Here is a 26,759-nt window from a genome sequence, read left to right as displayed (position 1 = left end):
TGTATGACTATTTGTAAGTACATATTACTAGCATATGTACAAATGAAATATCTAGGAATTCCTTTCCCTCTGCTGATAGCATGGAAGTCACCAAAACACATGTCATGTGAAAATTACAGTAAGATCATTAAAGCAAGTTTAAAGAAATGAAATAGTATAGAAACAATTAGTGTCATATCTGATGAGATAGAAAAAAAAAAAGGAAATAAATTCCAAAATGAGAAAGAACCAGATCTTGACATTCTTACCTGTATTTGTAATGCATGGTTTTTCTCTTGTAGCTGGTTAAGAACTGCAGTTTCTCCTTCACCAGCTTGAATTTTTGCATATAAGTCCTCTCTTTCCTTTTCTAGCAGAGAGATGTTGTCCTTACTTTTTTGAAGCAAAGCCTCAAGATTTTGAATTTTTTGGTCCTTGTCTCCAATTTGTCGTAGTACTTGCTCCAGATCATTCTAGACAAGAAGATAATAGTGTTTATTTAAAAGGACCTTAAAAATTGGTCCTAATGCATAAAATATCAGATAAATTTATCAAACACCTTCCCTATATTCTAGTCCAGATTTAGAAGTTAATTTCTTGAAACTAATATAATTCCTGCAAGTCACTTTTAGGAAGAAGAAGTATTTAGCATAATGAAACCCTGGAACCCACTTTCACATGAGGATACATAACTACATTACCTGGGCTTCTCGTAGTTTTGCTGTTGTATTTTGCTGAAGGGTCTGCTGCTCCTGGTGCTGCTGCTTTGCCTTTTCTAATTGATGTTGCAATTCTGTGGAATTTGCTGCTTTTTCCTTTAGCTGAAAAAAAAGCCCAAAACCAAATACCAAACAAACCAGACTAATAAGTGGAAAAAAAGCACCACTCAGTATGCCAGTTGTACTCAATGTTTACTCTAACTATAAACTATTTTAGTGTAAACATGGATTTTTAAAAACTTGTATAAAAACAAAAATCTGTAACACTAGATCAAAATCTAATCAAAGCATTCATTACAATTAATTGGTGAGATTCTATATCACAAGCAAGAACTATAAAAGAATTATCAGATGCATGTAATTTAGCTCTCAAATAATCTAAAACATAAGAAATTTTTAGTATTTTTTTGCAATAGTTGTTAAGATGTAACACGACTGATAATAAAGATACCTGTAAAACAACATTATTATTACTTTTTTTGGCAACTTCAGTAGCAACTGTCAGTCATTATTTTAGTAGCAACTTCAGTTTAGCAGTCTCTCAACTTCTATACTAGTCAAGGCTTTGCAAATTAGCTACAGAAAAGTTTAAAGCTTTGACAACATACCACTCAGATATTTGGCCAATCCCCCTACAGCCAGCAGAAAATCAGCAACATATACAAGATATTCATTAAAACAAATAAAAATTAATAAAACAAGTGTTTTCTGCCTATCCAACCCACACTGATTATTAACTATCAATGACCTGCTGCACCATGCTTACTTTTTCTTCATGTAGGGCTTTATCTTAAAAAAATATCTACATACAAAACTACCTATATCGGCCTTCGTGCACCTAAGTTATTTTTTCACAAGACCCTTAGACAAAGCTCCTAAGTGCAAAATGCACAATTTTTATTTGCTAAGCACCACAAACACACATACATCTGTGAAGACAAACAGTGTCTAAGCAGATTTTGATCATTTTACCGTAAGTCCTTGACAGTATTAGTCAAAAGAAATTCCCATGAAAAAAAAATTCATAAACTGCACTATCACCACAAGTGTGTGTTGAGACATATCATATTCATAGAGAACAAACTATAGAATCTGCATAAAAAGCCCTACCTGCTCTTCAGCACGAGAAAGCTTTAGCTGTAGGTCAGCCACCTGCTGCTCTCTGTCCATCAGTTTCTCACTGGACAGCTGCCTCTGTTCCTTGAGCCGCCCGTGTGCTTCCCCCAACTGCCGCTCTGTTTCTAGGAGTTTACTGTGCAACTGCAAAAAAGAGTCACCCACGTTTGCAGTCATTCCTTAGCCAGCAGTGACACAGACTCATTTTGTGCAATGTTCATGTGAAGTTTTCATAACCAAGACCAAAACAAGTCCATGGCCTCCTGAAGTCATGTATGTACCTCAGAAACACAAATCATGTTAAAAAACAGCATCAACGGCATAGGCAAGAAGAAATATTTTAAAAAGTGGGTTGGAAGGACTCAGAAACATCCTCATTTATCTACAGGAGTCCTTCAAAACAAGTCACAGAGATTTAACAGAAAGAGGGTGGTCCTTCAAAAGCATAAGGACTGTTGTGTAAAATAATGATGCTTTGAGCCACCTTGGCTTATCCAGTTCACCAGTTGACTCCTGTAGATCCAGTGGCTGAAGCACCCTGCCTTTACCTGCTCCACTGCCTCCCACAATACACTGTTGTGCTAGAATATTAAGAGTGCAATTTTTAGCTTGAGCTGGCTACATCAATGGCATTCATTCTCCACAGAGAAGAGATACAGTCACTGTAGGGTACACGGCAGCTTTGGTGGCTTATAGTCCAGCACTTTCCAGCAGCAAAGAGTAAGTAGGTGGATGTGCCCTTCCAGCTGGACACAAACCTGCTTCATGATTTTATCAGTCATCAAAAGCAGTACTGCACCATCTTCAAAGTGCAAGGATGACCTTTTACAATTCACTGTTCTAAAAAGCTCTTTTCATAAAATCAGCTGACTCTACATGAAACTGCTGCTATAGGTCCTGGGTTGCCTCCTGCCTACTTCTACATGAACATGTTCAAGGACACAATGACATGTTAACTCAGTCCAAAACCAGACAAAGGATCAGACCTTGCAGCACAGCAAGAACTTTCCATAGGTTGTGGGAAAGCTATGAATGAAGCTTGATCCTCCTATGCATTTATGTCCAAGGCCCTTGAACCATTCACCTTTTAACTCCAGATCCTCCCTTCAATACCCCTAAACCTTCCTCATGCTTCCCTTAAATCCCTACTAATATCTATGCAAAAGGCAGCCCAATTTTACTGTTCACTGCAAGCAATCACTGTTTGACCAACTGGCTGCCCAGTGGAGCAGAAAAAGGAACAGTAATTGTGATACCATTACACTTTCCACCCAGGTGTTAAGTTGGAGTGAAGCCTCTCTCCTGCTGCCTGTTTCCCAAAGAATTTAACACTGAAGTCCTTTGGGCCATGTGTCAAAATTTAGCTCAATTTATCAAAAATTGCAAAAGTTTAAAAGGTTTATAGACAGAGAAATAAATGTATCTATGACTTACCTTCTTAAAAAATCAAACTAAATTATCTCCACACAACCACAAAAATCATGAGTGAAAAGCTGTTTGGCATATGGCCAAGATGGCGACTGCTAACAGTGACTGTACAGTTAAAAAAGAGATAGGAGAAGAGGGAGGATAGGATGAGGAAAGAGACCATATCTCTCTTACAGTAACTAAGAACATTTGTCTTTTCTTGCAGGATCACCAAAAATACAAACAAGAACTGTAGGAAAAAATCTATTGAAGAAAGGGTGCAACAAGATAACTATTCATTGCTATGCTGATACTAGGAGAAAATGTTTGGAAAAAGGGAAATCAGTAACAATATTTTACACTAGTTACTTTTATTACAGACGTGGTGAAGTATTTTTGAAGAACTTTAAGATGACATTTAAGTAAAAGGGACCATAAAATCCAGGATTAACCCGGATGCAAGAATGCAGAATGCATTCTTGCATACAGAATGCAAAAAAAAAAAAATTCATGAGAAAATATCTAGACTTTTAAAGATACAATCAAGTAGATTCAAATTTTCTGCACAAAATTTAGTAGCAATTAACACTTCTTCAAAACTAGAGGAGTCCATACTCTCTCGTCCACACCCTCCTCCTACTGCTGTGTTAGAACCAACATTATAACTGAAGTTTCTTCCATTAATATCACTTCTTCCACATCACCCAAATTCTAACATGTACAAACTTAAGCAGATATGCACTCATTCAAATGAATTTTGAGAAGATGACAAGGATTCTTAAAAAATGTGATTTGACTAAACAACTCTACATATACCTCCATAAACAGAATTCATAATGCTAAATGTAAGCTAATGGGCTACATGCATAAAAAGGTAACTCCAGTGAAGTACCAAGTGAATAAATATGAGGAATTTAGTCTTTTCATTGCAATAGTAAATGAACTCTCCTTTGCAGGAAGAAAAAAGAGAATATGTTTATGCTTAGCTTTTCTTTTCTTTTATACCAGGTACAAAGGATTTTTTTTTCCTGCACTATTCTTTTACCATACAACACATCCTGAAGTTCAGCGGCTTGTTAGGTTGTCTTCCTTCCCAATGGTATCACCAGAGAATGTGTCATGCCTCCATTTCCTATCATAGGAATTCATTCAGCAATGCTTTACTCACCATCCTCCTCCTTAATTTTCCCACCCCAAAAATCATCTTGAAAATGTCCTCTGAGGCTGAAGACAGATTTCAGCTCAACCTCTTGGCTATGATTCTGTTGCCCAGGCAGTTTCACCAAATGCAGATAACTAACATCATTATCTCCTCTCATCCTGACAGAAGACTGATGGGAGAAGGAAGACAATTCTGGGGATATAATACACACATAAATGTGGTTCAGCCAAGTCACAGTTCTTCCAAGATAAACTATACATAGGGAGCTTGCAACTTGATATGTTTCAGATTTTACAAAGGGTTGAACTCAGAAACACTCACTTTAACACCAATAAGCTTTAGCAAGATTAAAATGAAGTATGTCATACTAACAAATAAAGATATAATTTTTTACATCTCAAGTCTGGACATGATTACTGATACACACATATTTCTCCTAACACATTACTCTCCAAAAAAAGATAAACTGAATTCAACCAACCTCAAGTTTCAAAATGCTCAATGTTATATGAAAGTCCTACTTCTCTAAGTCATTTGACTCAGCAGAATAATAGGTTCTGGTGGGGGGGATGTATGCCCTGGATGCTTTCCCAGCTATGACCAACATAAAGAGAAGTTGTCTGGGGAGAAACACTAAGGAAGCAATATCAACATTTCACATTACCCTGGCTTTTCCCACTAGGTATTCCCTACTACATTCACTACTCAGACTTAAATCAAGCACTGTTCAGTTCAAATGAAAAACCAAGACTTACTTTTCTCAGACTTCCTACAGAGTAGTAAAACACAAGTGCTGGTTAATTACTCTCCTTCAAATAAGGAAATGTAAGTGCATGTTCATAAGAAATATGCACATACATTTAAATATGCAGTTTTTTTAACTCGTGAGAAGGTTTTAAGGAACCATTCCTAGACCATCAAGGAGGCTTAAGGAAACTTACCTGACTGAGCTCACTTTGGAGCTGCAGGCCATGCTGCTCTTTTTCCTCCCTCTGCTGCTGGAGCTGTTTACATTCTGCCTTGAGATGCTGGTACTTTGTTTCTACTTCAGATAACTCCTCTTTAAGCTTCTGGCTTGCTTCTGCCTTCTCGCCTAGCTCTGTCTGCAGTCTCTGTATCGAGGCTTCAGAAGCAGACAGCTTTGCCTGAAGCTGTTGGCAGTCCAGGTCCTTCTGGTGAAAACTTGCCTGCACATTCTTCTTACTCACAGATACTTCATTGTGTTTTTCTTCCAGCTGGGTGTAGTCCTGTTCTTTCTTCAGCAGCTTCTCAGTTAGACTCTGTGAAGAGAGTTACACAGCAATTCAAGTACAATTCTGTTTGCAGCTGTTCAATATATTGTTCAAATTTCTTTCTAAGTTTTGATGCTGAACAGTGAAGAGCTTGTTAAAAAACAGTATTAAAGAAAATATTAACCTGTATCTTGTATCACACACATTGGTTCTAAAGCCCATAGAGCACACAGTTTCAACTGGAAATACTGTTTTTCATATTCTCACATAAATTCACTTCCTCTTACTGAGAACACGACACAAACTCCATTTCTGTATCCTGAAAACTAATTTGTTTTCCCTGAATGTTCAAACCAACTTAATTACAACTGCAATTGCTTAGGGAAAAGTTGAAAAGTTTTCCATGCAAGCTATCTTCTGGGCTACAGGCCCTTACTGGCCTCTGCAAGGCAAGCCAAGCCCCATAATTATTGTGCTTTAAAAATGACAGAGAGAGAGCTCCAGCTGAGCTCAGAAAACTGATCCTATATACTTATATATATACTTATATATACCTCTGTTTTTCTCAGTATAGCTCCTGAAAATATAAGAAACAGCTTTCTTGCTTGAGGTTGTACATGAGCTTGAAAAACTTCACATCAATGCACAGAAATATCTTCTCACACTGCAACTGGATTATAAACCAATGCTCACATCAAATGTATTATATTCTACATATTCTCCATATAATGTGCTCTATCATGAATTAATGGCTCCTCCCTGATACATTTTTCAAGTATGACACATCGTTCAAAGTGGAAGCAATTTCTCCTACTGTAAGCTAGTCTTACCTTTTCCAATTCTAGGTCCAACTCCTCCAGGGCCAAAATTCCATAGCTAGCACATAATTCTTATGGATACCACCTTACAAAAAGCTGCATTAAAAGATGGCTGCAAACTGCTTTAAGTCACTAAAACTGCAAGAGGAAAAGCAGCTCACTGCCACTTCTCCTCTTCCAATTCCTCAAGTGGTGTTTGGCATTAACCTGACATAGCAGAGGACTCTCTCTTAATGTGTGGTTATCTTAAGCATCAATCTGTTTCACTCCTCATTGTTAATGAAATACCAACAGATTCAGAATAGGGCTCTATATGTTGTACAGCAACACTTCTGCCAAAAGCTTGATTCATTGTTGCTGGTCTATGGAAAATTACATCATGACAACTCTTACTTTTCAGTTCTATACTTGATTTAGTGAGCCAAACAGAGTCATCCTGCTAAAGCTAGTTTCATTTGCCAAATTTTTATTTCACCTTCTTATATTTTTTGCAAATGTTTTAATATTAGATTACATTAAATAGACTCTGTTTTGTCCTTGCCCTTTCCTTTTTCCAAGGCTGACAAGGTTCCTAGTAAATGCACGTATGTTGTATGTTATATCCAGTTCATATCCAGTGTTACATGCAACATTAAGCAGTACACATCTTTGTCCTTGCTTCCTGCCCCCCCTTTAGTTCCATTTTTACCCCCACAATACATGACTTCTAAACACAAATACAAAATGCAGCAAGCTCAAAAGCTCTGGTAACAGCTCTCAAAGAATGTAAGTTGAGAAATTTCTGGAATAAATTTTCATTTTCTACCATTCATTATGCCAGTAAATGGCCTGAAAAATATGATGAAAGTATAATCTAAAAGCTAAGAAACTAGAAAACCAACAAAGAGAACCAAGAATATCTTTCAAATTATGATTTTTAGGCAAATGTATTATTTCCAGGGGTACTACTTTTAATGTGTGAGATGGCAATTCTGCTTAATGATAGGTAAGCATGAACTACAGCTATTAAAAATTTGCAATCATAGCAACCTAAAGAATTTCAGTTGTAGGGTATGATGATCATTAAAATATGGTGTTTGCTTGCACATTATAGTAATCCAATTGTTAAACAAAATGGCAAATGAATTCTCAACTTCTGCAAGAAGATAGTCTTCAGTGTTTCCAAAGGCATTGTGTGATGTGGTTCCATTTTAATGTGAGCTGACAAGCATAGGAAATAATAACATTCTCACCTGATTCTTCTGTTCTAGCTCTTTGACTGAACTTTGAAGTTTTTGCAGCTCCTGAACATACACAGCTACTTCCTGAGGTCCTTTGGCAAGTTCAGCTCTTAATTGGTTAATAGTAGCCTGAAAAGACAAACAGAAAAATCCACATTTAAAACAAAGCTTTCCATGCATAATCCAACAAAAGCAAGAAGTCTGGTAGTAAAATAAAAAATACATTTTCTATACAAATAAAATGCCTAGGGAAAAAAATCACCAGTAAACTAAGCTCAAAGCACCATCAGAAGTATCACTGAGTGTAATTTCCCAGCTGAGACTCATTTATATCCTGTTCTGGAAGACAAAAATCTGACTCAATCCAGAATGCCAGCAAATGCCAGCTTGAACCCAAAATTATGAAAATAATAACAGATTATCCATTGATAATTATCACAGTTCTACCCAAAGGTGAAACCTTTCCACATCATTGCAGTTACATGGCCAAAATCTTGGCCCCTCTAGGAAGGGAAATGTGCTGGAAAAGGCTCTAGAAGCAAGAGCATCTGGCATTTGATGCAAACTTGCTGTGTGACTTTTGGACACATCAACCCTGCAGGTCAGCATAATCAGAGGAACAATACTACCCCATTAAACAGGATCAGTACAGAACAAAATATATCAATGACTGCACAGTATTTGAATACAGTAATGGAAAAAAACAAGAAAAGCACTTTTGGGCATAGCTACCCTAAAACATGTTGTGTATTAATGCACTCATTTAAAATATACTATATAGCAGTGACCTTTTATGAAGAAGCTTTCTTTCCTATTGTTCCCATAAGCAGAGATTTCAGCACAAATGCATAAATACTGAATCCAAAAGTGAACTAAAGCAGAACAGAAGCAATAGACAATGACCATCCAATTTACAACCTTCCTAGAGAAAAAGGAACACCAAAGAGAACATAAGAACAATTTTCATATAGTGCATATAGTTTACTGACTTTCTGTAACTCTGTGCCTCACCATGCTGTCTCATAACAGAGCTGTTAGCTAAAACATATCCTTGGATTGGTCTTTTTTGGCCAAACATTCCAGGGTGTTATCAGAAAACAGTATGGTTATTTCACTGAGAGAATATAATGCAGAAAATGTGCAGGTAGCTTACAAAGGACACCACTGCAGCCTTTCCAACTAGAATCATAATTTAAATGCATAAAGATCCATTTCTTGTTCACAATTCAGTAAGACAATCTCACATTTCTTTCTTAACAGGGAAATATATCCTGGGTAAATATTCAGCCCTGGTATTTTCTTGCTGATGAGTCTGTATGAATAACGAACCATTAAAAAACCAGGAATGCATCTGTTTAATAATGTCTTGAAATTGTCTTGATATGACAGAAATTTGCTATGAAAATTAAATGCTTTGAAAAAAAATTACCTCAAATTTAAGTGTCTCTATTAGAAAGCAGAAGGATAAAATTGATGGATGAAAGACAGAAAGAAGCAGTTGCAAAAGCTGCACACTTCCTCAAATTTATTTTATAAATATTCCAGTGTTTCTAATGCCTTTGCTTAGTGGGAGGGGAAAAAAAACCTCAAACAAAAAAAACACTAGTCCTGGCTTTATTAAATTTACCCTCAATTTAGGCTACTAATTTTGTTTACTTCTTTGGGTACTCAAGTTAACAATCAAGCCTAGCTGCTTCATTTATTGAAGATTTATAAGATAGTGAAACAAATCCCAATAAGCAGAGAGATTCAATAGCAATGCTTAGCTCCAAAGCAGTGCAGCTGTTTTCATTACACATTCACAATGCAGGAGCAACTATAGTGAAAAACTAAAGATGAAAGGAACCACTCAGTATGAATATTCATGTGAAAGATGCAGATGCTAGTTTCAGGAACAGCTCTGAAAAAGATATAAACACCCAGCAGATTTAGGTGACAATTGTAGACTACACTGTTCTTCACATGCCTCTCCTGCAGTATTTGAAGATTCTCATATAGGGCTAATATGATTTTTGTTATTTTCACCCATACTGAGCATTTACCTTATTTTACAGATATTTACTTTGAAACCAATATTAATATGTATATTCTCAGCCAGCCTGTAAAACCAGCCAAGAATGGTGTATAAACCACTTTGAACTTTCAGTCCTTGATGTGTTCTTGAGGAGCAAAGCTGAGATGAAACATGGCCAAACATTCATGTCAAGCACTGCAGCCAATGTGGCCATGAAGGACTTCCAGTTCTTATTTTCTTATGAGTAACACTTAGCAAAATTGTGTTTTAGCCAGCAGCTGTTTGAGACAGTTTGAGGACTGAAGATATCCTTAAAGATCCAAATCTGAGATGCTGCCTCCCTTTTCTTCTGCTTGTTATAGAAGTGGAAGTTGTAACTGATGGAAGAGCAGAATAACCAAAACTTTTGAAGAAGTGAGAAGATTCAATTAAATGCTTTTCCATTATGATTAATAATCATAATGAAATAATCATAATGAAATATGCTTTTTCATTATGATTGGTTATTATTTTCCATTTTCACATGATAATCGCAGCAAAGCTAGAACACACATCTTTATGTAAGATTATGACTATTATAATACATGATTATTGTACCTCAGAGTTAGCCTGCTCAGCCTGCAAGTGCTTGCACTCATCTTTCAGCTTTTCAGATTCTCTTTCACGTTCCAGGGTCATTTTATCCATCAGTGTTTGAACTTGGACCAGCTCCTTTTTCAGGACAGCCACATCCTCCACACCAGGCCTTTGTAGCTGAAAAGTTGGGAACAGTGAGCAACAAACATCACAATGGCAGACATGCTTCCAGAGTCAATGGCATTTCTAAAAATCTATCAAATAATCCACTTATAGACAAGGTGACATATACAGTATTACAGCTAGGCTTAATAAATAAAAAAGAGATAAAAACCCTCCCCCAAAAAACTAGCAAAAAAACAAAGAAGTGCTTATAATTCCCAAAGAAAACAGGATTTAAGGGCTAGGTTTTAGGCTTTGTCTGCTAAATTTTGAACTTGCTGATTGATTTCAACCAAATCTGACAAAACAAAAATTGTCTCAAAGATTTAATTTTTGTAACTTTTATGTAGGTAGATGGCTAGATACAGGATACTGCCCCTGTCTTCCAGAATTATTTCAGAAAATCACCACAGACAAAACAAAAGGGCAGCTGAAGGCAGCATCTTGAAGGTGCTATCAGATGGGGCTCATACCAAACCCACAGGCAAAATCTGTTGGTAATTGCATCTCAAGCAGAATAAAATCCCTCAGCAGGAAACAGTATGGAGGGAAAGGAGAGGGGTGGCAACTAAGAGCACTAAAGAAAGCAGCGAAAAGGAGTGTTGGCATCTTTAGAATAGAAAAGGAACAGAATAAATAATAAGGAAAAGGCAACACAAGAAGCAACTGAATAGGGAGGAATGGATAGGTCCAGCATTTGGGCAAGGCCAATAGGCCCTTGAGGGCAGTCAGCTACATGGAAGAAGGGAGATAAACAAGTCCTACTTTCCTCCAGAGTCTAAGCAGTAGCTGAGTGTGAGAAACTAGGAAATTCCTTGCATTACTGCTTTAGAAGTGCCCCAACTTGCTGAGTCACTGGGATTGCTCCCTGGAGCCATGGCTGAATATAAAAGTCATCAAGAGCCCAAATCCTGGAATACACACACATTGGTATTATCAGCCAAGTACAAGAGGGACAAGATTAACATAGGCATGATGATGACAGCTGCCAGATTTTCAACCACCATGTCACAAAACACCTCTCTGAGCACTTCTTAAAAATCCAGCTGCCCAAGGACAGTCAGAGCATAACACCTCATGGAAAAAGGGACCTAAAGATAGATTTTGAAGTCAGCAATGGCATGCTCCAAGTTCAGGTCTGTGCAGCACATGTATATGTGTAATATACTGCAGAAATGCTGAATGGTAGAGCATCAAATGAGAAGACTACAACATAATGCAGGCTGGATTTTAATACATGTCAGAAACAACATATAATTTCTCACTGGAAAAACACCGAAAATGCAGATCAAAAACAATGGTACTCTGGATTTTTTCAGCCCACAAGCAGACATCTTCAAGTTTGACAGAGTTTGCCTACTTTAAAACCATGTTTGCAAGCGTTTAAATAAACGCCTCCCTTGACTTGAAAACAACAAAAACATTAATGTGATGTGAATACCAGCTCTGTCTTTAAGTCTTCTACTGTACTTCTCTCTTTCTGCAGTTCTTGTCTCAGGTTTGTCACCTTCTGTTCTGCACCTTCCCGAAGGCTGATTTCTTCATCATACTTTGATTTAAGATCTAGTAAGAAAGAAGTTGAATAAATGATCCCTTTCACAAACTGCACAAGAAGAGAATCAGATCTCATGCTAATACACTTACCCACAATTTCAGTGGCCAGTTGTGCTGCTTTTTGTTCAAATAAGTCTTTCATTTGCTTAATGTTAAAATTTTCTACTTGGATCTCTTCTAGTTGCCGTTCTAATGATTCTATTTCCATAAAAAGAACAGTATTATTTTCTAGAAGAATTAGGACAATACAGTTCCTCATGCCCATAACTAACCATGAGAGGTGAATATGTAAACCAAAATCCCTTAACATCCAATCATCTTAGCAAAGTGAACAACTTTACTGAAATTAAATATCTGCAAGCATGATGTCACTGTCACTAGCTGAGTACTCTGCAGGACTAAGTACATATTGGTTTTCATTGGTCACAAATAGCCCTGCAGATCACTGTGACATGATGTTAAACTCCAAGCCCTGAACTGTAATTAAAACCTTTAATCAATATCAGTCAGATAGTTTATGTACAAATAGGGAAAATTTTATTCTGTGAGAGCCTCATGGAGAAAAATGGACCAAAAATTATGGGTCATCAAAACAAACAAAAATTCACTGTTTTCTTTGCTAGCAATGAGCACAGAAAAACACTCCATAAGACCATCACTGAAAAATGCTAGAGTTGATATAGTATAGTGCTGTAGTAGTGCTCACTGCTTCAATATATGAAATTATTAAAGAAGTGTTCCAGATGGCTCATGAGAACTGCTTTCAGATTCAGAACTCCTGTTTTGCTTCTAAAAATTTCAAATCCTGAGCCCTTGGAACATTTCCCCAGACCACTGCTTAACATAAATAGCTCTTAATAGATCTTACAATTAACTTTTTGCCAGTAACTGTAACATTCCAGCTTTCTAGCTCTTTAATTTACCAAAAGTGCTAATTTACCTAAAAGCTAAACCAAACTAAATTCCAAAGCAGTGCAGAAATTATTATAATAAAATGTTAGCCACCTGTAGACGTAGCTGTTGTCAATCCATCAGATTTAGATTCCTTAAGAAAACAGAATAAATGCACCATTAGACAGTAGGAATAAAAACTACTACTTCCAAAGTTCATCCATTTTTTGGAAAAGACAGGGAAACAAGGACTTCTGTGCTCAAATACTGCACAGCAGTATAAAAATACCTGAATTCAAACACTTATATTTGGAAGACTGGAAAAGGCCAAGATGACTTTTCATTTCATATATCACTACACTATTAAGGTTTCCACTCATAAGGCTCCAGAAAGAATACCCTCCCCCTCCCTTTCCTCTATATAGAAATCTGTCCTAAAAACAGAGGTTACAGACATCAAGAACATCCTGAGAGGGAGCTTTGACAGAAAGCAATTTCTGAGGTTTGTAACTATCCCACATCTAAGCAGCTCATAGTAATAAAAAAAGCAAGCTTCTTTTAGGGCACAACACACCACAATTTGCCTTGCATTATTTTTTGAGCTCAGTTGGATACCTATGAAACACCACTGCTGTTTTCCAAAAGTTCTTTACAAGGACTCCACAGCCTTTTTTCATAAAAGATGAAACACCACATTCAATTTACTTTCTTTAATAAACAGAGTTCTGAATAAGCTCAACAGAAGTAAAAGTCTGAACTGAACTTGGAGTGAGTAGTATGGAAGAATCATTATCTATTCTGACTTTGTTCTTTACATTTCCATATACACATTTATATACACAGTTACATTGTGTAGAGATAACTAGTTTTGCTTGCAAGAACACGTCAATATTTAAATTACAGAACTAACTAAATCAGGCCACGTGCCTTACAAAAAAGGTTTTAATCTTCAATGTCAATGCTGACGATAAACCTGCTTCAAGTATTTTAAAGCAATTACTTGCTGCTGCTGCCCCTGCAATTTCTCTAGTTCTTTCTTCAGCTCTTCTGAATACCACCTCTCCTCCTAAGGGGGAAAATGATAAAAAAAAAAAAAAAGAAGATGGGGAGAGAGACTATAAATTTGGTTGCTCAAGACAGTGGAACACTTCAATTTGAAACAAAGAACCAAGTGCAAGTAAAATACATTTCCAACCTTCAGTGAAGCTTGCAAGTCCTGGACTTCTTGTCGGAGCAGTGATACTTCATCTCTGAATAAATATATCCACAGAGTGGAGAAAATGAATAGACGGTGGTTACATTTTGTCAATTACGTACAAGTTGTAATGCATGTTAAATAATCAGACTGATAGCCATGTACTACATAAATGTAACTTACATAATTATAAATATTTATTTTTAGGGGTTTTTTTAACTTAGAACAAACAAGATTAATATCACTTTGCACATCTGAGAAATGCTAAACATATTAAATGGATAAGTAAAGAAATAGATAAGAATAAAAAGTCTCATGAGAACAGAATGTAAATCTAAATCAGTGCATCAGCTCAGCCACATGAGTTCAGAATGACAAACCTATGCATTGGAACATTTAACGGGTTTGCATGCCTTTGTTAAAAAAAGGACAGGTTTCTTCTCCTTCACTTTCCATATCATGGACTACTGGTAAGCAACAGCATACTATCTTACTCCTGAAATATGCAGTTACATAATTTTTCATCCACACAGCAATTTGGTATGCCCCACAGACATATTCACTTAATGATCTGAATATTTAAAGCCTTAGAATTTTAAATTCTCAAATTTCATGCTCAAGCCTCCAGCCATACAAGAACACACAATCCAAGGCTATAACTGTTAGTAATTGATTCACACAGAATCCTTCAAAATCATAGGTCTCCTTACAGAGTTGCACAACTATACACACAAGAATAATGTTGCATTACTGAGATAGACACTCCAAATCAAGAACACAAGGGTCATTAAAATAATGTAAAAATATTTTTTCTTACTGTTTGTACAGTAGCAATACTAAGGGTTACACAGAATATATATGTCAGGGTACCAGTGCCAAAAAATCCTCTCACTTTTATACCATATAATTTTATTGCTGCTAGTGTGCATTATCCCCTCCTCCACCGATGTTCTTTCAAATTATCTCATACTTAGTAGAAAATAAACCACCAAAACAAGTTATTCCTTAGCTGAACTGGTGAGGAATAAATTCAATCTACATTAGCATATTAACTGATGTTAATATGTTAGTGTAGATTGAATTTATTCCTCACCAGTCAGGGTCAGGGTCATCAAGTAGCAAGTGAAACATGCATTTGAACCAGTGGAGCAAAAACTCCAAGGTGGACCAATTTCAATGACAAAACAAACATGGGATATTGGGAGATTTACTTTTTTCAGAGGGAAATTTTGTTATGTACACATTATTCTGCCTGTGTGACAGATTTACTGGAGGTTTGCAAATACAACTTTACTGAGGCAGGTGTAGCTGCATTCCAAAACCTGGCTGTGGGTGGAGAAGAGGGAGCCACTTTCTCATCAGTACAAGTCAATGAGGTAAGACTCAGATCTAAGATTATAAATAAAAAAGCAGGTGGAACTGTCAGCTGTATTGAAGTTGGACTGAACATATACCACACCTGCAATACCAAAGCATTTAATGTGCCCTGGTCTTCACAATGCATCAAAGGGTTTGAGTTGTATAAAGCTAGTTTGTAGTAGAGATAAGGTAGTAGAGATAAGGGAGGAGAAAGGAATGAGTTTGCAATGTAAGGGGCCTTCTACAGTAGTTGCCTTCATATCCCAAATAAAATTTTGCTAAACCATTCTAAAATGAAACCTGAATTTAGTTTAACCAGTGGAAAGTGCATGGTTGGAGGGGGTGGGGGGATGGTTTGAGGGGATTTAGTGTAAGTGATTGCTACAGGCACTGTAACTTTGCTTTTCTTCCCATCATCCAAATCCTCACCAAATCTCCTTTTCTGCTAGCACTGTGACAATTCCTTCCTCCTCTCAGCACATCTGAGACTACCAACTAGAAAATCCTTAGTGCCTTTTCATTATGGTCCATTCAGTTTTCCACTTGTAAAGCCAGTGCCTCCACCCTAGTATTGAGTTCTGATGGCCTTGCTGAATCACACTGGGGGAGTTACATGATTTACTCTTGAAACTTATTCATCATCATTTACTGGGGAATGGCAGGAAGAGAAAACTGTGCAATTCCCAGTACTTAACTTTTCCTATTGACTACATATGGAATTTCACCTCCCATTCTTGGTCCTAAGAATTGCACATAAGCTTCACACATGGAGAACAAGTGGGGTGGCTCCCTGCTGCAGGCTACAATATTTCTTTAATATGGAATTCCAAGGCATGGAAAAACATATTTATGTTGAATGAGAGTTTTCTCAAGGAAACAAGCAAATGAGTAGCATTAAAGAATGCCACACTAATAGGAAAATGTAGCTCATGTGTTACACAATGGCTCTCACCAGATTCCCTTTATTCCATCTTAACTCCCAGACCTCATCCACTTTTTCAATTACATGAGAGAAAACAAAACTACTTGTCCTTAAACTGTCAGGAGCCAGGGAAAAATAACTAAATTTCACCAGCCAACATCTGGCTGATTTTGGAAATTTGCAGGCATAAAAATAAGAATTTCATAAACTATATAAACAATATAGTTATGACCAATAATTCTCCCACGTGAATGCTATTATCCTACAAAAGTATCACTTCAGGTCTAAGTTGAATTACTCCAAAAAGACTTAAATTAGGCATAAAAAGAATAGTATTGAATAAATGTGCACATCAGAAGCCCAATATGATTTCATTAGTACCCTATCACTTTATCCTGTATAAAGCTTCAATTTTGATTTCTTTTGATGCAGCAACTGAGAGAAAAGGCAGCTACCCACAAGAAAAGAGTCATCCAAGACCTCTGCTAATGCTGGCTCCTACTGGCTTGCCAGCTTTGCTCAGTGCTGGCTTGCCAGCTTTGGTCAGATCAAATACAGATATGCATTTGGGTAACAACTGAAACATGTTGTCTTCCACACTCTTTTTTCACCAAAGAGTGACCCTCTCTTGAGTTAGTTACACAAATATATGTATTTCTTTCAATGTAATTATTTGTCTTTTTGGCCTGTATTTGTGCTTGTGAGAGAACATTTGAACTGTTTGCTCCCCAGGATCAGCAGAAGCCACGGGGTCATGTTCTATGTACCTCCATGCTGCTCACTCTGAATCTCCTGTGTACAAACCAGGGGAATGTGACAAAACAGCAGCATGGACTGCTCTTTACAGCAGCACAAAACAAGCACTGAACAGAAAAGGAATTAGCAGGAAGCAAGAGGAAACCTATAAAAATGTTACACCCAAGAAAAACCTTCCCAAAGCAACTGAGACTACTCAGTTAATATTTCTAGAGAAAGTTTCACATTATCAATTCCTGCTACATACCACTGCTCTCAAAAAAGAAACAACCTGATATTCTTCCTAGGGATGCATTTAATAATACAGTTTTGACCAAAAAAAAATCAGTAAACTAGTTAAGATTTCTGAAAATCAGCATGGATTTTCTGAAACACAGAAGGAGACGTACTGGCACACATAGAAATTTCTCAGATTTGCAAATAACTAGGTAATTAGGGAAGCTATTTAGGCAAATACTGATGTTGTAATTCCCCAGTAAGTATCCTAATTAACTAGGGACAAAACTGGGTTTCTTCCCTGTCTTTAGGGTTGTCCTCTCCACTCTCCCATGATGATATTTCAGCTCTATGTTAGAAATTAGGAGAAACCCACATTTTTTTCTGCCACACTTGTAAAAATCATTCTGGTCTCTAATGCTGAATTGTCTGCAGAATCAGAAACAGGTGGCCTAATACCACATATGTATCTGATTTTCACCTACTGTCAGATCAGTATCAGACAACGTAAGCTACAAGATGCCTTTTAATTCTAGTTGGAAATGGGACATGAACATTTAAACACTTGACTGCATAAGTTCAAGTTAATAAAACCTTCAGTGTAACTAGAAGCAGCTCAACACCAGCACAAAGGCACATGCACAAATGAGTACTGTTTCACCTTTCTGGTGACAGATGACCTTCCCCTCCGTGACTTGAATCAATGCCAGAATTATGAACTGCTTCATAGTGCTTGAACAGCTCCTCTGCTGATCCATGAGACTTCATACAGAGAGGACAAATAAAGCCCTATTACAAAAAGGAAAAACAAAGAAACAAAAATATGAAATACATTTCTTTTCCTTCTTATTTTTATACAGAACCGTAAATTTTGTTTGTGTGTTCAAGTAGTAAATGCAATTTTGAAAATTCATACTAATTCTTTCATGCTCTAATAAGAGTTTTTGTAATTAAAATGTTAGAAAATGACTGCAAAAGGCACATTCCATTATTCAGTGAGTTTTTTCCCCCAACAGTATTACATACCAGCAACAAAATTTTACTTAGCAAAACAAAAAGGACTGTTCTGCAATTCCTTCCCCCTCCTCCAACAAAACAATTTTCCACACAACTTTTCATAAAATCACATTCTTATTCCAAATAGAAGGTAGCATCTGGAGTTTGGTCTTTAAAAAGGAGATATAACGATCCACTCTAAAGCACAGTTATTAATAAACCAACTATCTCCATATTGAAACTACTGATTTTAATATGGGCCAGACAACGAAGAATCACCTTTTACCTTTCATATAATTAATTGGTAAATGCCATTCAAATAAATACCACATCAAAAAAATCAGATCTCTACAGCCTTAAGAATCATAAACCCTCAATTTTCTTTCCAGCATACATACCACAAGCTTACCAGAGTGGAAATTTAGCAGATCAATGCCCTCATTCTACCCATTAGCCCACAAATGAAAACAGTGTTATGTTCCTCTTTATGTATCTCTAAACATTCATGGAGTGTTCAAGCTGCCACTTACCAGAAGTACCATCCGCCTAATTTTTCACCATTTATTACATCTGGTGTTGAGTGCTGGACTACACACTGACTCCTCACTCATGTGGTTATCATACCAACTCTGAGCCCAATTCCCATCCACACTTCAGCCCATAACAGCAGCGACACTGAGACATTCCCAGAGTAAGAGCTAAAAACCTCATCTCACATTAAAGACTCCCTGTAATTCCAAGCAGTGCAGAAGGGACCTCATGTAAGTGGGGTGCCTGTCTTTAACTTTTTAAAGACCCCCTGTCCCTTTAACTAATTTCAAATATGTATTTTTACATTTATATGTTATCCTTAATTTTCTTATGCCGCTACAAACTGTAGCGTATGCCGACATTAAACCAAGGCTCTCCAGCATCCAAGATGAGAGCACTCCTCTAAATGGGATTATCACACTTCACCTACCACAGGCTCACATATGAGTTATGGAGTACACATGAAGACTTTTGGCACTTTACTGCTCTTAACTTTGCATCTGGATGCTAACAGATTTAAATATTAGGACAAAGTGAACATAATGAATGCGTATGTTGATAACCACAAACAGCATTAATTTATTAATTTGGCATTCATAGTATTTTGTTTCACAAGTCACTAAGAATTCAACAACATTTACATGATTTTAACCCAAGAAAACTACCATGATCAGCTACTCAAATGTAATCCCAGCTCTAAACAGAGCCTTCATAACTTCTACTATTTATTCGTGCTTCAGAAATTAATTACTAAATACAGTTGCTTGTCAAGTCCACCACATATCATATGGAAAACTAGTTTTGTCACAACTAGACCAAACAAAACAGAGTACTCTTTCCTAAGCAGGAAACAGGCATCAAACCTTAACAACCATTTATTTATTGGCAGAGTTGATCAGCACAGTTTCACTCAAGATTAAACCAAGTTAACTAATATATAAGTATAGGTACAGAATTTGTTCAGCTACTATGTTCCCAGTAATGTTTATCTAATGCAATTAGCATAGGATGCCAGTGAGAGTCACTCTGAGCGCAAGAACCAGAGGGATTTGCTTGGCACACAGCCAACCCGCTGTGGTTACAGGGGGTTACAAAATATAGGATTGGGTTTTCTCCTAGTAAGCTTTACACAGAAAGAAGTCAATTTCACACAGTGCAACGACAGCATCCTTTCAGGATGAAACTCTACTAAGCAGTTCTCAGTGTTGTGTTTAGTTTCCCAGTGATGGGAAGGTCTGCTGTTCATAGAGAAAAGCTGTTCATAGAGAAAAGCATGTGTTCCTCACAGTTCCAGTAAGTGCATCTAGAAAGAATGAGAGCAGAAAATTGCTCTGGCCTCTCCTTCCTTTTGCCCTTTATCTCTTTTCATTTGAACAGCAAAATCTGGTTTTTTGCTTGGGTTTCTTTTTTGTGGTTTTCTTGTGCTTGGGGTTTATTCTATGCAAATAGGAGCCCTAGAGAAGAGGAAAGAATAGATTACATGTGCAATTAGCCCAGGGGGACAGCAATCGTTCATCTCAATTATTGGGCAAAGCCAGCCAAGATTTCCAGGCAGGCAGGGAGGCAGATTTGAAGGCAAGGTCCACAAGGACAAGCAGCCAGAGGCAGAGCAGAGCTGGTGAGCAAAGGGAATGTGCTGCAGTTGTGAGCCTGCAGGGTGGAGGGAGGCAGGCATATTGTCACTGGTAGATGGGAAACATGGACAAAACCTCCTCCTCTTCTTTTTAGAAACTGCCTTCCGCCCATACAAGCAGAGATATAGCAAGCATCACCCACCAGCCACAGGCTCTCCACCAGCACTGTCATGATTGTGGCTGGCCTCAGTTTTGGGGGACCTGGCACTGTTGGAGTCAGCTCTCAGATGCACCCTTACTCTAACGCAGCTTTTGCTGGAGGTCTGACACACAGGCTCTAACAGAATGAGCCAGCACCCTTCAGCAACAAGGTACCCTTGCCATGGGAAATGTCATCTTTCCTGTACAGAGGTGGACAGGAACACCAGCTCCTACAAACACAGGCAACTAGCACTCATACATCAGAGCCTCAAACTGCACAAACCCAGGAATCAGCTGCACCTCACAGACTGATAATATCCAATGTCAACTCTGATGTCAGCAGCACCAATTCAGTTGGCTTTACAGTAGGAAAATCAGAATCATCAGGATCCTTCAGGCAGCAGTCAGTAACAGATAGAAGCATGTAAGTTTCCTGGATCTGTAACTATCAGCCCCAGTGACAATTTTGTTTAGGAAACTGGGTTGGTAGATCACTAACTTTATCTCTTAAAAAAAATTAAAATTAAATACAGCCAAATAGAAACATCTCTCAGTATCATCTTGAGATGAACTCTAAATATGTTGAAAAGTGTATTTTATTATTCTAAAGACAAACATGTAAGAAGGGAAGAAATCTGATAGTCTGAGGTGCTTAAATTCAGTAAACATTTCTGTCAGCTTGCAGGAATTTACATCAGGTCCAACATATTCCTACATCAGGACCACACCTGTCTTGGATAAAGAGGAGATGGAGCAGCTACAACCAAGAGGTGTCATCAGAGCCTAGGGGAGGAGCTGAGGCATCCTTGCCAGTAAGCCTGCACCTGGATGGATACCTTAACTAACAGACTCCTTTACAGAAGAAGCAAGTTGAAAGTATCTTGAATTTTGGTTTCCTTTTAACATGTACTTAGGGATTACTTTGCATAAAGCACAGCCACAGAGAAGCAAAAGATATTTCACATTTTCCATTTAATAAAAGCAAAGACATCACTTACAGCCCCTTCAGTGCTGCACCATTGACTTTTTGCATATCTCGTGAGCTTAGTTGTTAATTGCAGCCCCAAGATGTGTGAAATGTCTCTGTTTCGGCCTGTGCATCCGAAGAACAAGTCAGAGCTCTTCAGTTTTTGGTCTTGAAGTTGTTTATTAAATCTTGTCTATAAAATTTTCTTTCTGCCAAGCCGAGATCTGCTCAGCAGGACAGCCAGCAGCACTCTGACCGCCCTGGGGGCAGAGTTGTCTTTTTTATACTACAAACAATGTATATCATATTTACAATTACTTTCCAATACCTATCACCTATGTTAGACAGTGAACTTCTATTCTAAACCAATCCCAAAGTGCCAGCATGATAGCAGAAGATGGAGACCAAGAAAAAACGCTAGACACGCCAAAGTTGCTCCAGCTTGTCCCCAAACCCCCATTCTAAAAATCCCAAAATCTACCTTTTCACCCAGTGATAATTTCATTATTACACTATTTAAACTTCTGTGACTTTCAGGTCCTCATACAAAGCTGGTAATTTGCTCCACAGGTCAAAATCAAATCCACAGGTGTTCTGGGCTGTGCACAGGCTGTCCGAGCCCCCCGGCAGGGGCCTCGGCAACTCTGGACACCCGGAGGGATGTACTGAGTTCCAAGACACCATAACTCATGATTGCCTAGTTGAAGTTTCTGGTTGGGTTTATCTTTCACTTTACACAGAAAGCAAAGAGCCTAAAAGAAGTTAAATAATGATTACTTGGGTTTGTTTTTATATCTTCTCACCAAGAAATGACAATTTATTGAATTCAAGGACTTTTGCAGATGCCTGACAGTTTCACAGAAAACAAAACATAATCCACAACTACATGCACTAGTTTTTATCAGCAAGAAGTTATTGAGATCACCACAGAATTTCTGAAGCCATGCACAGAAAGAACAATTTTTTAAAAAGGCATTCAAACCAAACTCCAATATACATGTACAAACAAACAACTAGGAGACAGCACACAATTTACAGCTCAAAACAGACCCTGACACAATAGTCCAGGCATTCCAATGAGAATGAGTGAGATGCTAAACTTCAAATCCCAATTTTCTGATCCCACAGGAAACATTTTTCTTTCAGGAGGCCCACGGGCCATGCCAAGCATCGAGCACCACCACAGTACCATGCTGTTTGTAGTGGGACAGGCCTTCCTCAGTGCAAAGACTCCAAAACACATGGGTTTCACTCAGAGCAGAACAGAAACTGCTACACAGAAGTTTTATAGGAAAGCATCTTGCCTCAGCTTGAGTTATAATGCCAAATTTCACTAAAGATCTCAGACTCCATGAAAGCACCAGATTTTTTTCACCTACCTTTCTCAAGATAGACTTACAAATAAGCCCAAAGAACAAAAAACTACTTATCTCCTCTAATAGTTGAGATTTATTTTCAAGCTTGATAATGTTAAGCTTCTCAGTGCTCTATCACCTTAAAGCCATTCAAGGTAAATTATTTCTTTCTGGTAACATTAATAGTTGTATGAATCATTAAGATAGCATTCTTTGGGAAGTATGCCAGGATACTAAAAGCAACACTAGAAGGAAAATCGCACTACAAAAACTAGCGTGGGATTTGGGGTTTTTTTGTACTAAAATAATTTACAGAGCTATTAACTATTGGAATAACTTTGACCTACAACATTGAAACACAGTGCCCAGCAAAAGCAGGGCACAGACCCACAGGCAGACAAGTGCACAACCAGACCAACTGCAGGCTACCATAGAGTCCTCCTAATCCTCACATAAACTATTCCCAGTTTAAAATCATGTAACAGGAAAATGAATGTGTAGGACTGAAAGGTTTCTGGGTTTCTGTCTTCTTAAATTGCTCTGTAGAACTAGGGGTGATGGGGTTGGCTGTGTAAAGAAGTATTTCAAAAATGTCAGCTTTTTCAGAATATTGTCTTACTTTTAATGATGTTTTTTTCATTAACTGAAGGCTCCCAACTGAGGTTTAAAAAACCCCCAACATTTACATGTAGATGTCTACTCCCCAGTCACTACCAATGCAGAGCTATTCAACACAGTTAATGGAGCAAGAAAGCAGTCACCTGACTGAACAGATGTGAATACCTTAGGTAGGGTCAGCATAACACCTCCCAGGGCTCCATCATCAGTAACTGTAACTCAGACACCTCCATACAGATTCTTTCAATCTCTCTTCTTCTGCCAACTGCTCTCCTTTTGCCCTAAGCTTTAATGAAATGGTCTTTTAGAGCCAATATGAAATCTTGCCTTAATTAGTTAACGAGTGAGAGCACAGTTTACTTTACTCAAAGTCCCTCTTTCACAAATTAAAACTGGAGGACGGTTGAAGGACAGCCCCATGGGCAAAACAGTTTTTACAGGATGGAATTCAGCTGTGCTCAGGTCCTTAGAATACAAGAAATAAGGCACCTTATTTAAGTTTTAAAGTCAGAGCCATAGCAACTCAGCTTCCTTAGCACCTTCTAGCAATATCTAGAAGATGATCTAGAGGATAGTGAAGTCAATCCCATTTTAAAACTGCATAGAATTGAATAAGTACTCCTATTTAGGATGCTATGATTGCTGCTGATTTACATCTGTGTGTGGTAGAGAGCCATATAGCACAAATAGCTTCATATAGCACAGAGCTGCATTTACTAATACAAACAAAGCTCCTGCAACATCTTGTATTTTTATTCCAGCACTTACAACAAGTAAGTGGGTCAAGCTTAGGGAACCATGGAACTTCACTGCTTCACTGTTTTGCATTCTTGGAAAATATTTAAGAACTATGGTAAACAAAACAAAACAGAACAAAACAAAACAAAAAACACCAAACCAAAAAAGGCCACACCTTGACCTCACAACCTCAGAGAACCATTTCAGGATAACTGACACTTTACCATATGGAAAACATTCATGACTATTTTACTATATACATGCTATAGGACAGCTTAGCCCAAACCAAAACACAGGATGCACTTTAACATGCTTGGCATTCACATGACTAGGCTTTAAGTTTAAATAGATTTGAGTATCTAAGTTTCACTATTGGCCTTCCAGAAATACCAGGCCAGCATTCCTAGCTACAGCCTGTTTCCAGTGAGCTGCATGACCAAAAAGCCAACAGCAGTGATTGAAGCCCAGGGCTGCAACACCTTCTGGCCACGACCTATGTCTGTCCATCTCTCAGAATACAGACCTACTCTCACACAGCTGTACTGTACAATAAGCTGTATGCTGTGAATAAAGTCCAGCATGTTTAGAAAACTGAAAGTAAACTCACCATTCATGTTTCTTCCATTGCAGATGAACCTCCAAAATTTTCCTCAATATAAGATACACATCTTCACCAGCACTCAAACAGTAAATCCAAGCTAAAACCCGGATATTCCCCAGTTACACAGTGATTTAAAGGCTGAAATATTTTACATGATGGAAGATCAGAAACTATATATTTAGGGCCAGCGGAGAGAAACATAAGTGATATTTCAGAGCTGAAAGATGTATCAAGTAGCTTCTAGATTGTATTTTCCAAATATATATCAAAGCAATTAACTGAATCCTCAGGAAGTTCTCAGAAGCAGCTTAAACAGTCTGCCTAGACAGCAAGGGCAAGACTACATTTCATAATTTATTTCAGAAGGCCTACATATTGATTTAAAAAATCATGACATATTTTAAGTTAAAGAATAAAAAAATTAGGTCGCTCCTTTTATATATTGCTAAAAAGAAAATACAGTTGACATTTTTCATGTCTTTCACCAGATAAAACCCTTCCCTCTGTGTTTATGTAAACAGTTAAGATGACAGTGGCTTTCTCAGATAACATCTCTATTTAATCACTAGGAAAGTAGGTAAAAAGGTCATGTTGAGTATAATTAAGACCTGCAGTCCATTTCAATTTTACAAGTATTTAAACTTCTGGACAAAGAGAGCAAAGATGTATTTATGTAGTATTTTATACCAGAATGTAGAATTGATTTCTTCCTAGAAAAGAAGCTGGATTCTTCCTGAGAAGAATAGAACCAACATATTTTCTAGTTCAGTTGTCTTATGTTTTTACTGCTGTTGATGAGTAAGACTAAAATTGTGTCACAACCTGCAAGACTACAACTTTGTCATCAGTTAGAAATTCTAATCCAGTGGGATCTCTAGTTCTTAAAGAAAAGTCATATTCCATGGCCAAGTCAAATCAAATCAGTATCTCTAATTCTTCATTCTCTTAATACTGTTCAGATGTTGAAGGAAGTTAATATACTAATATAACTCAATCAATAATTTTTGTTTGTGTGCAAAGCAGGCGAGTACTGTTGAGGTGAAAACAGGCACCACAACCTAATTTGAGAAGCAACTGAAAGAGAATAAAATATCAGCTTTAAAGCATTGACATTATGTTCTGTGCAATAACAGTCTGCAACACTCCAAGGGCATGCATAGAAACAGAAGATTCAATCAATTGCATCCACAATAAGAGACAGTCAGGGGGAAAAAACATAAAGAATGTGATCTTTTAAAAGACTGACTTAAAAACCACACATTTTTGCACAACTACTATGCCAATTTACATTCTCTGTAATTCTGCTATGAAAAGCCTATTCAGAAAACATCAAGGTCATATCTTGCTTGTACTAGCCAAGAAATACATTCCTACCAAAAGTCTGGAAATTTATGAAGACTACCCAAAAGAAGTGTCTGGAAATTGCCTTAGATTTAGCCCAATGGTGGATAAGACAACAGATATTAACAGCCACTATATTCTAAATGCTGCAGGGGCATCATTCAGTGGTTGCTTTGGATGCCTCAGACAAAAACAGCACAGGAGGTCTCAAACTATGCCTCTGTACTGACTCACTGTTTAGATCATCTGAACATCCAACAGAAACTGTCAGGAAATGCAGGACACAGTTTAGAAATGTATCATTCCTTTCAAAGAAAAGAAAACAAAACAGAAGCCACCACACAGCTTTTGTTAGTGACACCACTGTATACATGGAAGTTGGGAAACAATGTTTGGGAACTTGGCAATGTGTGGGACTTTCACACATCATTTGTTTGGCTAAGTTTGCTACACATGGACAGACATTTGCCAACATTTTGGTGGTTATTCCTGCAGCTGAATAGGCCACTGTATTTCAAAGCAAGGCTTCATCACATCTT

At 37.5% G+C, this 26,759-nt stretch overlaps 1 protein-coding gene across 2 annotated transcripts in view; it reads right to left on the bottom strand.

The window, feature by feature from the left end:
• Positions 1–26,759, bottom strand: part of EEA1 (early endosome antigen 1) — a 67,964-nt gene that overhangs the window by 28,005 nt on the left and 13,200 nt on the right. For both annotated transcript variants that reach the window (XM_058804664.1, XM_058804665.1), the window contains 12 exons: positions 17,960–18,087; positions 14,046–14,100; positions 13,851–13,916; positions 12,965–13,004; positions 12,050–12,157; positions 11,847–11,968; positions 10,265–10,420; positions 7,666–7,782; positions 5,325–5,663; positions 1,809–1,958; positions 681–800; positions 249–452 (listed from right to left, as the gene is read on the bottom strand). In XM_058804664.1, coding sequence (XP_058660647.1) covers positions 249–452; positions 681–800; positions 1,809–1,958; positions 5,325–5,663; positions 7,666–7,782; positions 10,265–10,420; positions 11,847–11,968; positions 12,050–12,157; positions 12,965–13,004; positions 13,851–13,916; positions 14,046–14,100; positions 17,960–18,087 — 1,605 coding nt within the window. The remainder of the gene's footprint in view (positions 1–248; positions 453–680; positions 801–1,808; positions 1,959–5,324; positions 5,664–7,665; positions 7,783–10,264; positions 10,421–11,846; positions 11,969–12,049; positions 12,158–12,964; positions 13,005–13,850; positions 13,917–14,045; positions 14,101–17,959; positions 18,088–26,759) is intronic.

This window comes from Ammospiza caudacuta, chromosome 5, assembly GCF_027887145.1.
Source record: "Ammospiza caudacuta isolate bAmmCau1 chromosome 5, bAmmCau1.pri, whole genome shotgun sequence".
Classification (NCBI taxonomy): domain Eukaryota; kingdom Metazoa; phylum Chordata; class Aves; order Passeriformes; family Passerellidae; genus Ammospiza; species Ammospiza caudacuta.
The sequence above is the reverse complement of the archived record's forward strand: the minus strand, read 5'-3'. Positions and strand labels throughout refer to the sequence as shown.